Source organism: Hylobates moloch, unplaced genomic scaffold (assembly GCF_009828535.3).
Source record: "Hylobates moloch isolate HMO894 unplaced genomic scaffold, HMol_V3 SCAFFOLD_10, whole genome shotgun sequence".
In the NCBI taxonomy this organism is placed as follows: Eukaryota; Metazoa; Chordata; class Mammalia; order Primates; family Hylobatidae; genus Hylobates; species Hylobates moloch.
In genome coordinates this window covers 4,302,436-4,319,457 of record NW_026652285.1, presented here as the reverse complement: position 1 = coordinate 4,319,457, position 17,022 = coordinate 4,302,436, and the positions used below count along the sequence as shown (strand labels likewise).

Below are 17,022 nucleotides of genomic sequence, written 5' to 3'. Positions count from 1 at the left end.
CCTCTTTGCCCTTCCTGGCTGCCTGGGGGCGGGCACAGGTGTGGCTGCCCAGCAGCTCTGGGGGCCTCGGGAATGAGGCTGGCTTTGTTGCCCCGGCAGCTGTGGCCATTTGGGTCGAGTTTCCATTAAGTCTTTTCCGAGCCTTGGGCAGGAGCAGGAGGCTCAGCGTTTAAAGGTCACCCGGCTTTTGAAGCTGCAGCGACATTAATAGCTTGGGAAGAAAACAAGCCTGTGCAGGGGCAGGAGGACAAGGCGTCTCTGTCAGGGCTGCCTGAAACAGACACACACACACACACACACACACACACACACACACACACCCTGAGAGCCTCTGTCTCTTGCTCTCCTCTCCCCTTCCTTTCGCCCCCTTTTGGGGCCTCTTTAGCTCTGAAGCCAAGAAGCTCAGACAGATTTCCCTGCACCCCACCCGCTCTGAGGTGACAATTGGCCGAGGATGCAGCTGCCCCAGCCCAGCAGCCTCTGCCATTACCCACTTGAGGTTTCCGCAGGACTCGACCATGGTTACACAAGCCTCCCAGGGTCATATGACCTCATTCTGGCCCCACTGGCTTTTGCAGCCTGGATTCCTAATGAGACAGAGTGAGCCTGGCCTGCGTCTCCCCATACGGGAAATGAGAGCGCTGGCAAGTGGCTTGTCTTGCATGCCAGTTCTAATCACTTGGTTGTGGCTGCACAGAGGCCGTGTTGCAGAGGGTTCTGAGGTTGTGCGTGTTCTGTAGGACGGTAATACCTGGATGGATTAGTGATGTCTGCCAAGGATGAGGGCTAGAAGGTGGTGGCACATGTGCCAAAGATTTCCCGCCTAGGACTAAACGATTTGACAACTCTGCGGGTCTTGGGTACTAAGACCCCTGAGGCAACTGGGTGGTTCTTCTCTCTTTTAATCAGTCCAAGGGTGGGGGTGGGGCACATTCTTGGGTTCTGAGAGAAAAGCCACTCTGGCCCTTTCCCTGGGAGCTGCCCGGGCCTGAGCTCTGGGACACCACCTAGTGGCCTGGCTTGGCAGTGCCACTGGGCTGGGCCCAGATCTTAGGCAAGAAGCAAATCCCTCTGCAGGTAGGCATCACGGCAGTCACAGATGGACGTAGGGTCTGCTCCTTGGTGATTTTCAGAGGAGAGAGCCTGGGGTGCGCAGAGACAGAGCTGGTCTGAGGAGTCCTACCCTCCTTCCAGAAGAGTGACCTCCGGGTGGGGCACAGGAAGGTGCTGGCAATTGGGACCTGTGGCTTCCTGTTCTAACTCCCACCTTTCAGGGTTGGGCCCTGGTCCTCCTGGGGGGCAGAATGGAAGGTCAAGTCAGATCTAGGAGGGGGTCAGCCTCCTGCCCCCTGGTGCTAGCACTGGCTTGGAAAGGGGCAGCCTGCCATCAGCCTTGTGTCCACGTCACTGGGCTGCCTTGGCCTCAGACCCCTTGTCTGTGAAGTGAGAATAATAACACAGTCCCTTATATATCTTCTAGGTTTGTTGTGAGGAGTAAATAAGTGTGTAGGGGAGAGAGGGCTTTGGAAACTGAAAAGGCCCCCTCCCACCATTGCTGTGAGCCAGAGGAGGAAGGAAAGGGAGGGAAATCCACAGTTACTGCACTCCTCCATCTTTCCTTCCCTTCTTTACTCATTCACCTAATAAATGTCTGTTGACCGTGCCAGGCACCAATTCGGGCACTGGGGATACCACAGTGAGTATAGCAATGCCCCTGCCCTCATGGAGCTTACATTCTAGTGGAGAAGATATCAGTGACAAATGTATAATATTCAAGGTGGTCTGTTTCATGAAGAAGACAGGGAAGCCTAAAGGGTTAGGAACACTGGGATGCTGAGGGGTGGACTTGCCACTCTGGTCCCCCTCAAGGTGATGGTTGAGTAGGGACCAGAAGGAAGGGAGCCATGCAGATATGTGGGAGCAGAACATAGCAGTTGGTGGAAAAAGTAAGTTCAGAGGCCCCTGGGTGGGAGTGTGCTTGGCTCGTTGGTGGACTAGCAAGGATCCAGGTGGCCGCAGAGAGTGAGGCTCTGTCTGTATGTGTGCGTGCACATTTGACAGCAAGGTGTCATGGGCAGGACCATGTGGGTTGGCCACAGTAAAGCTCTGGGTATTCTGGGGACGCGGGAGCCATTGGGAGGCGTGGAGCAGAGGAAGGGCATGACCCCTGTGATGAGGGGTCTCTAGGCCAACACGTGGGAGGCAGGGAGCTAGGGAAGGCGTGGTAGCTGTGGAGGTGGTGAGGAGTGGCCAGATGCAGAAATCATTTGGAAGACGGGGAAGACAGGCTTCACCAGAGATTGGACATAGAGTATAAGAGAATGAGAGCACTCCAAGACGACTCCGAAGGTTTTGGCCGGAGCCAGGGAGAGTTGCCATTAACAGAGATGGAGAAGGCAGGGAAGGAGCACGTTGGGGTTGGAGGGAATCACAGGTCGGATGGATCCATGTTGTTGGAGCTGCTGTTGGATGTCCAAGTGGAGGCAGCAGGAAGGCTGTGTGAGTGTGGAGTTGAGGGGGGTGCCCATGGGAGAGGTGGGAGCACATGAGAGCCAGTGTGCAGTATACAGATGGTATTCCAAGCCATGGCGCTGGATGAGATTGCTCAGGGAGTGAGTCTAGCCTGGGAAAAGGTCCCAGGCCTGTGCCCCAAGCCACAGCAGCCTGTGTCACTGGTGCTTATTATGCGCCAGGTACCCATGTACGTTCTATTAATACTCCTTCCCTATGTCTACAAATGAGGGAGCTGAGGTTCAAAGAAATGAAACAATTTCCCCAAGTCACACAGCCTTACTAAGGTCACAAAGTGCACCCAGGACTCTGGCTCCCCAGCTCTCACAGCCCCCATGCAGACCCTCGCTGGCCCTGATGTACCAGGCAGGAGGCTGGCTGGGATGACCTTGGGCAAGGCCAGATGAACTGCACTGGGGCAGCTTGCCCACCTCCGTGGGCCAAGCCGGGAGTGACTCAGGCCTTGGCTGCGTGCTCACGCTAAGAGAGGAGGTTGGCTGTTTGCCGCCCCTGCCAGGCCTGGATTCCTTCACAGGGGAGGTGGAGGTCCACTCTGATCCTGGCTCCCTGGGACCTGGAGGAGGACAGGTGTGGGGTTTCTGCTTCCCATTCCCCACGTCATCCACAACCATGAGTTCAGGGGAGCCTTTCAGTCAGCCTCCGAGAGGTCTGATGAGCCCAGTGGGTTGTTTGCTTCCTTTTTCAGAAGGCAGTCAGGGGTTATGTCCCTCTGTTTCCCTGCCAGTGCTCAGCAGCTGGGGTTCTGAGAGGTGGTATGGTTTCTCCAAGGTCACAGAGCCAACTCTGGAGCAGAGCCAAGAGACCTTGCTACCATGCTGTCTGGGTCATGTTTCCTCTGCTGAAATGTCCTCTGGGCTGTGCCCAGTCTCCTGAGCCTGGGGCACACATGGCTGAATTTCTTATGCTCCTTGGCTCATAGCCCTGTGAGCCTTACTTGGCATTTTTTGCCTCTTAGGAAGTGGGTTCCTAATTCTGACCTCTCCACATACTGGCTGTGTGACTTTGGGCAATTTACCTAACCTCTCTGAACTGGTTCCCACAGTTATGAAATGGAGGCAGCGACACCTGTCTCATGGAGTTGTAATAAAGATTAAATGTGAAAGCACCTGGCACAGGCTCGTAAACCTGTCGCCTACTTGCTTTAATCCTTTCGCGTATTTTAAACTGCTTTTCATTTGAGCAGCGCTAGTTGCAAAAGGCAGCCTGGCGTGGACAACTCTGACCCTGCTCCCAGGCACACCACAGCCATGGCCTCAGACTCTGCCCTGAGCTTAGCCAGGGGGAGAGAGGGACAGTGCTCTGAGAATTGGGTGCCTCTATAGTCCACCTGGTTCTAACTATAGGCAGCCTGGGAGTCTCTGAGACCTTATAGAGTCCTGTGGAAATGGTACTTCTGTTAATCAAAATGCTTCCCATTACTGCTTCCTTGTGTTTCCCATTACTGTTTCTGAGCCACTCTCCTCATCCACAGAACCACCCTTTGATAGAAAAGTCTAGATGTTGCCTTTACTCGCTGTGTGTCCTCGGGCAACTCCCTCCTAGACTTGGGTCTCAGGCTCTTCACCTGTAATGTGAGGCAGGGTGTGGGGCTGGGCTGGAGTTGTCAGTCCTTTACATTTTGTGGTCCCCACAAGGATGCTTTCAAGGCTTTGCACTTGGGCCAAATGGAAGCGGCTGCTTGAGCTGCTGTGTCTCCAGTTGCCCAGGCCAGCCCAGCCTCCCCCGGGGCCATGAGGATCAATATTTCCTTACAGAGGGCTGAAAGAATTCCAGGGATTGGCATCCAGGTGCTGGGGAAGACTCCTCTAGAATCTCCCTACCCCATCCCCCTGCGGGGGCAGCTTGGTCAGTTTACCCACTGCTCCTGGCTCTTTACCAGCCTCCTGGGGCAGTGATAACTCGAATGCAGCATAGCCACGTTCTAGGGAGTGTGCTGAGGATTATCTTATTTGAGGATTACCTTATTTCATTCCCACTGAAACCCCCTAAGGGGTACATCCAGATGAAGGCATAGGGCCACGGAGAGGATGGGAGACCTGTCTGAGGCCCCAGAGCTGGGGAGTGCAGAGGCCCTGTCTGAACCAGTGCGTGCTTCCTGTAAGTGGCAAGAGTGCGAGAAGGCTTCTGGAGCTTCTCAACACTCAGGGGAGGCCCAGAACCCGAGGGAGCTGTCCAGAGAGCTGCTAATGGGGAAAATGTCGGTCTGGCCATCTTCCTTCTTCCTCCCCTGGGGGTGGCCCAGGTCGTCTTTCTCCGAGGCATTGCCTTTGGCAGAGTGAGACCTGGGTCCCTCCATCTCTCTTAGTAAATTACCGGAGGGGCAGAGAGATGATGGCTTTACTCCAGAAGGCCTTAACACAAGTCACTGACCCCTGTGTGTGATGACACTAGGGCAGCAGACAGTAGCCCAAGGCATCAGCTTCTGGGGCCTCCTGGCCCTGAGGTCTGTGTTAGAGGCTTGAGGGCAGGTCCCCAGAGCCCAGGACAAAGGCAGCTGTCAGGGTGGAGCCCTGCCTCGGAGGGCATTTTGGCCAAGGTGAAGCTGCATACTCTTCTGATGTGTGTGGGTTGGTGGGAGATATGGGTGTAGGGGTGTTGGGGTGTCTAAAGCCAGCTGTGGGAAGCCATGTCATACTTGGCTACCTTCTCACAGCAAAACTCTTGGACTGATCATTTGAAGTCACCCCTCTGTGTCTCCTTGTGAAATGGCTTGGGCATCTCTGGGCTCTGATTTGCTCATCTGGGAAGAGATGGGGGTAGAGGGAGTTGGATTATAAATCATGCTTCACTCAGTCAACAGAATGCTACTCAGGCACTAAAAATGATGGCATAGCCCTACGTATTCTGACACGGGAAGATGGCCACAATATCTTATTATGTGGAAAAAACTGGTTGCATAGAATTTATGGTTTGATTACATTTTAGTAAAATAAATTCATTTATGGTGGTATATGCAAAGAAAAAATAATGCCGGGCGCAGTGGCTCACGCCTGTAATCGCAGCACTTTGGGAGGCCAAGGCAGGTGGATCACTTGAGGCCAGGAGATTGAGACCAGCCTGGCCAACATGGTAAAACCCTGTTTCCATTAAAAATACAAAAATTTGCCCCAGGTGTGGTGGCACGTGCCTGTAGTCCCAGCTACTCAGGAGGCTGAGATTGGAGAATTGCTTGAACCTGGAAGGTGGAGGTTGCGGTGAGCCAAGATCACCGCACTCTGGCCTGGGCTAGAGCCAGACTCTGTCTCAAAAAAAATAAAATAAAATAAAATAAAATAAAAAGAAAAGAAAAAATCGAGATGTAGACACACTAGAGTGTGAACAGATTTTCTCAGGGGTTGATGTGCTCACAAAAACGTCTTGGCCAGGCGTTGAAGCTCACGCCTGTAATCCCAGCACTTTGGGAGACCAAGGTGGGCAGATCACCTGACGTCAGGAGTTTGAGAACAGCCTGACCAACATGGCAAAACCCCATCTGTATTAAAAATACAAAAAAAAGCCAGGCGTGGTGGCGTGCACCTGTAGTCCCAGATACTCGAGAGGCTGAGGCAGGAGACGATTGCTTGAACGTGGGAGGCAGAGGTTGCAGTGAACCAAGATCACAGCGCTGCACTCCAGCCTGGGCGACAAAGCGAGACTAAAAAGAGAAAAAACAAAAACATTTCTATATCAGCTGTTAAGATTGTGACTCCAAGTCCTAGAAAAGTGAAAACAAGTTTGCACCTGTTTCATCAAACTCAAGGATATTATTTGATGGAATTGTCCCTTAAAATAAAGCTGCCACTGTCAGAACTTGGTGTTTTTAGGCGCATTCCATTCCCAGTGGTCTGTGCTAACAGAAATGCAACTTTGGCAGCGATTTACATGCCTGGGTTTGAGTGGGCCGGGCGGTTTTCTGTGGCAGATTAAGGTCCCTCATTGTGCTTGATTTTCAGTTCCAGCCATACATGTTGTCAGGACACTGTGCTGACCCTGGGGGCTGAGGGACACACATTGGCTGGGGCAGGGGAACTGGGCTTGGTGGGGATAAAAACAGAATTTATGGCCGGGCACGGTGGCTCACACCTGTAATCCCAGCACTTTGGGAGGCCGAGGTGGGCGGATCACGAGGTCAGGAGATCGAGACCATCCTGGCTAACACGGTGAAACCCTGTCTCTACTAAAAATACAAAAAAAAAAAAATAGCTGGGCATGGTGGTGGGCGCCTGTAGTCCCAGCTACTCGGGAGGCTGAGGCAGGAGAATGGCATGAACCCGGGAGGCGGAGTTTGCAGTGAGCCAAGATTGCACCACTGCACTCCAGCCTGGGTGACAGAGCGAGACTCCGTCTCAAAAAAAAAAGAACAAAATTTATGATGTATATGGTTTCTCAAGACAACTTTGAGAAAAAACGTGTAGAATTTTAAAAAATATGTAAGGACACTGATTGTTCCATAAGAACAAACGTGTCTGTGATATAAATAAAACATGTCAGCCTGACATCGGGGTAAGGAACATGAAGTCCAGGAGTTGACAATGGCTTTGCATCTCTCTTTTGGGCTGGTGCTTCTCAGGGGAGTGGACTGAGTTTTAGGGCCTGACATGACTTTTCCAAGAGTGGGAACTGGGCCTCCCCTATTAGCCCGAGGCTCTGCAAGGATGGAACCCTGTTTCCTCTCTCAGTGCTGGTGACACTGGAGGGTCCCGTTTCTCATCACTGCTGTCCCCCGGTTCGATGGAGCTCTGCACAAGATGCCTGCCCTGGTGGTGGGACCACGATGTTGGGGCAGTGATGTGGGAAGATGAGGAGAACAGGGACTAGAGATCAGAGAGGCAGGACATCTTTAAAGAGCCCCTCCTGCCTCACTCAGGTCTTCAGGGGTCTTTGGCAGTATGTGTAATGGTGGAGACCAGTGGCTTGGGGGCCATATGTCCCAGATTCAAATCCTGGCTCCTCCACTAACTCAGTGTCTATACCTCACTTTTCCCATCTGCAACATGGGGATACTAGTACATACCTTACAGTATTGTCACGAGTTGGCCCACATAGAGCACTTAGGATGGTACCTGGGTCGGAGGAAGCCCTTGCTAACTGGTAGCTGTCCTGTGCTAGTAAAGAACTGTGGGGGTTTCATTATTGAAGCTGGGGAGAAAGCAGGAGGAAGAAGCAAGCCTCCCTTGCCCGGGGTAGGGGTCGCGCCTCCTGCCCTCATTTCTTAATAGCCCTTGGCCGCCACCCTGAGCTCATGTTTTGTTAGCCTCGGCCCTGACTCCATCTCTTTCGGTTTCAGGTGGGACCATCTGTGAAGCCGGTGCCAGGATGCACCAGGGGTGTGGATGACTGGCCGCCCAGCCCCAGCACGGCCCGGTCCCGCATGCCACCGCCCGCGGAGCTCCGCTCTCAAGGGCCGCCTGGGGCCCCGCGCCCCATACTCTCCTAACCCGGAGCCCTCGGCAGCCCATTCCTGCCTGGCCACCCGGGCGGAGGAGCGCAGGAGTGAGCTGCCCGAGACCACAGGGCAAGCAAGCGGCCAACGAGGCGGAAAGACCCTGGGAAGGGGCTTTGCGGCCGGCTAGAAACATTTTCCCCAAGCGGCTCCGCAAAATGACCAGCCTGTTCCGCCGGAGCAGCAGCGGCAGCGGCGGGGGTGGCACCGCCGGGGCGCGCGGGGGCGGGGGAGGCACGGCCGCCCCCCAGGAGCTCAACAACAGCCGGCCTGCCCGCCAGGTGCGCCGCCTGGAGTTCAACCAGGCCATGGACGACTTCAAGACCATGTTCCCCAACATGGATTACGACATCATCGAATGCGTGCTGCGCGCCAACAGCGGCGCTGTGGACGCCACCATCGACCAGCTGCTGCAGATGAACCTGGAGGGCGGCGGCGGCCGGCGGCGGCGTCTATGAGGACAGCTCCGACTCGGAGGACAGCATGCCCCCGGAGGTAGGGGCGCGGCCCGAGTAATTCCAACCACCATTGGAACCTCTAAGAGGACCTGGGTTACTCCGCTGTCTGGGTTCTCATTAGCAAGCGGCCTTACTTCCCCTAGGGAAAAGTACCATCCGTCAGTCACCTTATTTTATGGGCAGAAATCATGCAGTCATTCAACAAACACTGAGCACCCACTCAGTGGTGTGCGAGACGTGGCACTAGACCCTGAGTCAGGAGGCATCAGAATCAAGGTGCTTGTTAAAAATGCAGGTGCCTGGGCCCCACCCCAACATACGGAACTCCCCTTCCAGGCATAGAGTCCGCTAGTGGCCAAGTCAGACCAAATTTCTGCCCTCCTGGAGCTCACAGTCCAGTGTGGACTAGAAGCGCGAGTTGGGTACTAACAGCCAGAGTGGTAAGTGCTCGATGGAGACGTGGAAGCAGCAGAAAGGAGTGGCTTCCCAGAGGAAGCGATGGCTAAGCTGAGACCCAAAGGAAGAGTGAAGCCGGGGGAAGCGTGTGCAGGCAAAGGGAACAGCTTGTGCAGAGGCTGGGAGGTGAAACAGTGCCTGACTGGCTAGGGAACTGGCAGCAGGACCATCTGTCAGGGTCCTAGAGTGAGAGGAGATCAGTGAGGTTGACAAAGCCCTGACGCTGAGAAAAAGAGTGCGGCTGGGGCCGGGCGAGGTGGCTTGTGCCTGTAATCCCAGCACTTTGGGAGGCCGAGGCAGGCGGATCACGAGGTCAGGAGTTCGAGACCGGCTTGGCCAATATGGTGAAACCCCATCTCTACTAAAAATACAAAAATTAGCTGGGCGTGGTGGTGCGCACCTGTAGTCCCAGCTACTCGGGAGGCTGAGGCAGGAGAATCGCCTGAACCCGGGAGGCGGAGGTTGCAGTGAGCCGAGACACTGCACTCCAGCTGGGTGACAGAACAAGGCTCCGTCTCAAAAAAAAAAAAAAAAAGAAAAGAAAAAGAGTGCGGCTGTATCCTGGGAGCATAGCCATGGAAAGGGAGTGAAGAATCAGACTTGCCAGTTAAATCCCTCTGACTGTGGCCTGATGGAAACAGTAGTGAGCCGTAGCCAAGCAGTCTCTCCAGGGAAGTGGCTGGAGAGAGGGGACCTGCGTACTGCATCAGTACCTACCTGCTGGAGGTTGTGAGTCCTTCCCAGTCCCACGCGAGTTCAGTGGACATCTGGCCCCCCAGTATCAGCGAGCCTGAGGTGCTTGGTGCAGAAGGGTGAGGCACACAAAGCCTGTTAATCAGAGGGGTGTTGTCCACAGGGCCATCTGGGACATGCGGCCATGGACAAGACCAGGACCCAGCAGGATTTAACTCCACTCTTTATTGAGTCCCCACCCGTGCCAGGCATCATCCTAAGTGCTTTAGATGTATCATCTCTTCTTTTTTTGTTTTTTTGAGACAGAGTCTTGCTCTGTTGCCCAGGCTGGAGTGCAATGGCGCGATCTCGGCTCACTGCAACCTCCACCTCCCACGTTCAAGCGCTTCTCCTGCCTCAGCCTCTCGAGTAGCTGGGACTACATGCATGTGCCACCATGACCGGCTAATTTTGTAGTTTTAGTAGAGACGGGGTTTCACCACGTTGGCCAGGCTGGTGTCGAACTCCTGACCTCAGGTGATCTGCCCGCGTCAGCCTCCCAAAGTATTGGGATTACAGGCACGAGCCACTGCACCTGACCCGATGTGTCATCTCTTCTAATCCTCACAAACTTTGTGCTGTGGCATTATTATTACCCTTGTTCATCAGCCATCCTGCAGGGCGAAGTCTCCGTGCTTTTCCTCCTTGGTGGGTGCTGCTGAGACTTTCCCTGGAGGTGGAGAAGCTCTGTTGGCAAAGACATCTGGCTCATCCCTGTGTCATCTGCAGCACCCAGGACAATCCACGCACATAGCAAGCACTCGGGGAGTGTTTGTTGAATGAATACATGTTGCTGCTGTCTTTGTACAGTTTTCTATTGCCTCTCTCCTTGGGAGACTCCTCCTTTGATCTACTTGGCATAGGTGGTGGAAGGAATGTTGGAAAATATGGATCCTCTTTGTAGAAAGGAGAGAGAGAGAGAGTGAGAGTACGCGTGTGTATGTGTGTGTCTGCAGATGCAGTTGACCATTGAACAATGCAGGGGTTAGGGGCAGTGAATCCCCCCCGTGCAGTCAAAAATCCACTTTTTAATATAACTTTTGATTTCCCCAGAAATTGACTACTAATAGCCTATTGTTGACCTCAAGCCTTAACTGTTAACATAAACAGTTGATTAACATGTATTTTGTGTGTTGTATGTATCATATACTGTATGATATATGTATATATATACAATAAAGCAAACTAGAGAAAAGAAAATGTTAAGAAAATCATAAGCAAGACAAAATATATTTTCTATTCATTAAGTGGAAGTAGATCATCGTAAAGGGCTTCATCCTCATCTTCTCACACTGAGTAGGCTGAGGAGGAGGGAGAGGAGGGGTTGGTCTTGCTGTGTCAGGGGTGGTGGAGGTGGAAGAAAATCTGCCTGTAAGTGGACCTATGCAGTTCAGACTCTTGTTATTCGAGAGTCAACTGTGTATGCTTTAACTGTGAACTGGAAAGAAAGCTCTCTGCAAGCTCTGACCCTTTCTGCGGTCTGATTTGCCCTGACAGTCTGGCAGGTAGGGTAGTATTTCCTTCGTTGTCCACGGCCCCCACAGTCCTATAAACCTCTGCAAGGCTTCACCACACCCTAGGTAGGCCCTTGCTGTGTGTGCACTTCTGTATTTCTAAGAATCTTGCTTTCCAAATTGAGCCCCCTCCTGGTGCCCCTCCCCTCCCTTGGCAGTCTCCCCAACCTCCCACCTTTGGAACTCTGCCTGGGCCCATAGGCGGGCAGCTCCTGAGCCAGCGGAAAGTGCTTCGGAAAATTTATGAGCCACAGCTGGAATGACGGTAACTGCCGACTGGAAAAAAAACCCTTTCTGGGGGCTGATGGATGGTGGGCTGGCCCGAGGGGTATCCTTGCCATGGAGAAATATCTCCTGTCAGATAAATGGCCTAGACCCTGCCCCCTGGAGCACCTGGCAGGCATCCATCACCCACAATGAGTTAAGCCAGGAGGCTGCAGAGCCCAAAACTTCAGCACCTTTACAGCCAGAAGAACAACCTCTTTGTGGCTGGTGGCAGTGGGAGGGAGAGGCCAGGGAGGCCAGCAGCGCTGCTGGGGTTACTCTCCTTGGGACTCGGGCCCTGCATGCTGGAGCTTGCCTGGCCGGCCCCTGCCTTCTCTGTGTTTCCCAAGTCCTCTCCAGGAGGCGCTGATGAACGTCTGTCTGGTCTTGCTGCCCTGGAAGGCTGCACGGAGGAGCAGGAGGGGGCCTCCTGGTGTGGCTGGGGAGGCCTGATTGCCCTGAGTCTGGGGTGCTGACTGCTGCTGGCCACGGTCAGAGGAAACCCCAAACAGCTTCCTTTAGGGGACAGTTTCTACTGAGCTCTCCTCCCCTCCTCACCCGCCTCACTCTGACCCACATCAGTGGGAACAGCCCAGGCCAGCCACTGAGACCCACCACTGCTGGCCTCAAGGCCGCAGCCCAGAGCCCTATCCCTCGGAGAAGAAGGGTCTGGGAAACAGGGTGCCTGGGCTGGGGGACAGCAGCAGCAAGTTCTCAGAATGCACCAGGTACCTGCTGGGTCACTGTCCTGTGCCAGGCACCAGAGATTGGCCAGGGAACAGGAGCAGCGCTTACAGTGTTCTCTCTCTTTTTTCCTTTCTTGTGGAAATTTGGGGTAAGCAGAGCAGTGGCCTGCCAAGCGCTGCATTCTTCCTTTCCTGCAAAAGCATCTGTTTAAATACTTTTGGCCTCAAAGGAAAGAATGTTAGTGCATTCCAGGGCGGGAGGCCTCCTTGGGTTAAGCTAGCTATGTATGCGCAGAGCACTGCAGAGTGCGTGTGTGCATGTGCACGTGTGTGTATGTGTGTGTGTGTGCTCACATGCACAGGCTCACTTCCCTACCCACCAGGTGCCCCTGGGAGGCTGTGTGTGCTGGGCATGGCTGGTCTCATAGCAGAGATGTACCAGTGCAGCCTGGCCCAGCCCAGGCTTATACAGGCAGCATTATTATGGTGACTTCTGCAAACTCACTTGAGGTCTGGGGGCTCTGGGGCACCTGAGATTCACAGCCTCTGAGCTCCTCCCATGTTCTTTAATCTTGGAGGAGATGGGAACAGAGTTGTGGGGACTGAGCGGGAGGCGAAGGTGTAGGCCAGGTTGGGCTGTGTGGTGAGGGATCTCCCAGTCAGGGACCGCCTCCTATGGTGGATCACTTGAGGTCAGGAGTTCAAGACCAGCCTGGCCAACATGGTGAAACCCCACGTCTACTAAAAATACAAAGATGAGCCACGGGTGGTGGCGCACGCCTGTAATTCCATCTACTTGGGAGGCTGAGGCAGGAGAACATATACTTTGATGTCTGTGAAGTGTGCCAGAACTGGAAGGTCAGAGGTAGCCATGTGTTTAGCTGCCCCAAACTCCTCTCTGGGCTTCTGGGGAAGAATCTAGGTCGGTCAGTGGAGCAGGACCCCAGACTTTGCCCAGTCCTTAGCCTCTCCCTGGCCCTCTCCTTTGGCTCCTGGATAAAGACAAGAGCTTGGGAAGGAGAGCAGGCATCCCGGGCACTCCCCTTGCTACTCTCCGCCCTGAGAGTCCAACCTGAGTGTGCAGCCAGTGTGCCTGAAGGAGGGATCCTTGTGGTCCAAGTTGAAGACTCAGTTCTAAAAAGCGTGTGGCTTTTGCCATGTCACTTAGCCTCGGCCTCAGTTTCCTTCTGCGTCAAATGGGGTAATGAGACATATCCTACAGTGCCAGGTTGTTCGAGGTTAAGATGAGATCAGAGACGTGGAGGTACTTTGAGAGAAGGTATGAATGATGTTATCATCAAAGAATAGCGTGGGTACAGGAGCACATGAGTCACACGCGTGCAGCTCGGTGGAGTTTCACAGTGCGAATATTCCACGTTATCAGCACCAGCTCAAGAACCATCATCCCCAGAACCTGGAGTGCCCCTGGTATCCGTTCCCACCCTTACCCGCTCCACAGAGGGCACACCGCCCTGACCCTTCCCACTGTGTGTTTGTTTCTGCCTGTATTTGAACTGCACATGGAGGGAGAATGCTGCTGTGAACATTCTTTAGGGGACATATACTTTGATGTCTGTGGAGTTGCCAGAACTGGAGGGTCAGAGGTAGCCATGTGTTTAGCTTTTTCAAAAAGGCAGTTTTCTAAAGTGGTGATTGGATCGATTTACACTCCCACTAGCAACACACAGAGTTCCTTTATTACACCTGCCCTCCCACACTTGATTTGGTCTGAATGGTATTTAAATTCAAGGAGGGATGATTAATATTTCTTTCTCTGTTGCCTCTGATTTAGATCTTGGAAAGGACTTTGGAACCCGATAGCTCGGATGAAGAGCCCCCGCCTGTGTACTCCCCGCCAGCCTACCACATGCACGTGTTCGACCGGCCCTACCCTCTGGCTCCCCCGACTCCGCCTCCCCGGTGAGAATCTGTCGTGTCTCAGAGCACAGGGTGGTAGGGAAGAGGATCAGTGGCTGGGGCTGTGTACAAACAACAGGAAACTTGGCTGGACCCCTCAGTATATTCTCAAAGAACAGGCTTCTACTGCAGCAAGAGACATTTTAGCTAGATACCAAGGAGAACTTGCAGAACGTAAGGATTGCAAGAGCAAACATTTCCTAAATTCCTACTCTAGGCTAGACGGTGTGTCTCGTACCATATGGGACACAGAGTTAAGTAAAGCTCAGCCTCTGCTTTCTGGGAGCTTATAGTCAAGGGAGATGCCAGAGTAGGAATGACAAACAGGGAATGTGTATTGACACTTCCCCTCCCAAGGCCACAGCAAACATGGCTGATTCATCACTGGGCTCTTTCCTGCTGAGTCAAGACAGAGCCTCACATCCTCCTTAACACAGAATACAGCATTCCCAGCCAGTCATCAGTAATTCATGGAATGGCTAGCTGCCGTCCTTGGGCTAGGGATATTGTGAGGATTTTTAAGCAATGAGACCAAGTCTCTTTCATTAAGGTAGTTTGATAACTGGAGGCAGGGAGGTAGACTGCAAGGTCCCTGGAAACTTCTTCCAGGTTAGAGACGCTGTAATTTGGAAGCTTGAAATGAAGCTAGGCTGGGCACAGTGGCTCACATCTGTAATACCAGCACTTTGGGAGGCCAAGGTGGGTGGATCACTTGAGGTCAGGAGATCAAGACCAGCCTGGCCAACATGGTGAAACCCCGTCTCTACTAAAAATACAAAGATTAGCCAGGGGTGGTGGCGCATGCCTGTAATTCCATCTACTTGGGAGGCTGAGGCAGGAGAACCACTTGAACCCCGGAGGCGGAGGTTGCAGTGAGCCGAGATGGTGCCACTGCACTCCAGCCTGGGCAACAGAGTGAGACTCTGTCTCAATAAATAAATAAATAATCAAGCTAGTTGCCAACAAGGTCCCACGGGTCTCTGGGGTGCTTGTTTTTCTGGGCTCCACGTTTGTGCTGGGGCTGCTGGAGCTGGGGTGTGGCCTCTTTGCCCTAGAGCTGCTGTTTCTTAGACTGGCTCAGGCCTGGAGTGGTGAGGGGGTGGGGAGATGATGGGACAGGGCACCTGCCCCGGTTAGGTCTTCCCTTCTCCCCAGAACAGCCCCAGAGCAGTGGTGAACTCTGTTATCATACAAGTATAGCCAGCATTGACTAAGCACCCTTCCAATGCCAGAAACGGAGCAGGTTCTTTACCTACACCATGACATTGAATGCAGAGGCGGGCACTGTGGTCATCACCCTTATTTATGGACGAGGAAACTGAGCCTTGAGAGATTTCATAACTTCCCCAAGACTAAGAGCTGGAGTTCGAATCCAGGTCATTCTGACTTAAAGCTAATCACTCTTCACTGCTGTGTCCTGTCACCTCTCGAATGAGAAAAATCTCTGTGATTGAAGCTTACGGAGCTCATAGAGTCCTAGAAAGTTACTGAGGGGAGGAGGGAGGGAAGTGTTTTGAGTCAGGGACAGGAACACAGCTGGGATCTTTGTCACGAGTGGTACCAGGAGCTGGCAGGCTGTACTGGAGTGGGAGGTGGGGAATGAGTGGGTGGGTCTGGGTGAGACCTAGGCAGGACTTGCAGCCTGGGATGGATCACAGAGCCCCGGGCTAAATGATTTTCCTTTCTTTGACTTTTTTTTTTTTGAGTCGGGGTCTCACTCTGTCATCCAGGCTGGAGTGCATTGGCATGATCTCTGTTCACTGCAACCTCCGCCTCCCAGGTTCAAGCGATTCTCCTGCCTCAGCCTCCCGAGTAGCTGGGATTACAGATGTGTGCCACCACCCCCGGCTAACTTTTGTATTTTTAGTAGAGAGGGGGTTTCACCATGTTGCCAGGCTGGTCTCGAACTCCTGATCTCAGGTGATTCGCCCACCTTGGCCTCCCAAAGTGCTGGGATTGCAGATGTAAGCCACCGGGCCTACCCCCACCCCCACCTTTTTTTTTTAATATTCCAATACACTTTTGCAAAAAGTTCAGTTTCTGCTAGGCAGAGTGGTTCCACCTATTTTTCAGAAGGGAAAACTGAGGCCATAAGAGAAAGGATTTTTTTTTTCTTTAAATAGAAACAGGGTCTCACTATGTTGCCCATGGTGAATTTGAACTCCTGGGCTCTAGCAGTCCTCCCACTTCAGCCTCCCAAATAGCTGGGACTACAGGGCATACCATCATGCTTGGCTGAAAATCCCAGTATAAATGTGGTATGGATATCCATGCCACATCCTCCCTCCGTACTCTGGCTGGGCGTTCAGCCTGCTGTGGGTGGGGGCCGGGGTGGTGATGGGAGCCCCACTTGGGGGCAAGGTAACCTCAGCACTACACCAAGGCTCAGGAGACCCTGTGGGCTTTAGACAAGTTACTGCTCTTGCTTAAGGTTCTGGAGCCTAACTCAGGAAATGAAGGCTTTGCCGGGCTAGGAGTGGATGCACTGAGGAGAACTCAACTTGTGGAGTCAGACAGAAGCGGTCTGTGCTCCCCACCCCTTCCTTCAGCTGCCTAGCTTAGAATTCTTCAGGCACCTTTGCAATGTGGCCTTTGGCTCATTGCTTAACCTCTCTGAGCTTCGTTTGCCTCACCTGAAACGGGAATAGTAATTTCCACCTTAGCACTGTTAGGAGGATTGAATGAGATGTGTGTGAAGCACTTAGCACAGACCCAGGTATAGAGCAGACCTATAATCAGTGGTTTACTGTCCTTCCTGCCCCCAGCTACACTGGCTGGCCTCTGAGTTTAGCTCTAACATTGAACATTGAGACCAGGGGCGAGGCTTCCCCCAGAGGCCAGTGTTAGTAGAGGCACAGGTCCCTTTGCCCCAGGATGGCTCTGCTAGACCTGGGCCTCTAGGCCATCTCCAGTGCCTTGTCCAGTCCCTCCATCCAGAACATTCATTTCCAGCATTTACTGAGTTGCCTGCCGTATGCAGGTGCTGAGCCATGTGTATGATGAGGTGGTGAGTACAGCACTCCTGAACCATGTGTGTGAAC

The 17,022-nt window shown here is 53.2% G+C and overlaps 1 protein-coding gene across 1 annotated transcript in view; it reads left to right on the top strand.

Moving 5' to 3' along the window:
• The first annotated feature begins 8,018 nt into the window (after window positions 1–8,018).
• The window catches only part of CUEDC1 (CUE domain containing 1), a 12,960-nt gene continuing 3,956 nt past the window's right edge, over window positions 8,019–17,022 (top strand). The window contains 3 exon segments of the mRNA XM_058445333.1: window positions 8,019–8,391; window positions 8,393–8,449; window positions 13,857–14,017. Coding sequence (XP_058301316.1) covers window positions 8,113–8,391; window positions 8,393–8,449; window positions 13,857–14,017 — 497 coding nt within the window. The 5' untranslated portion in view covers window positions 8,019–8,112.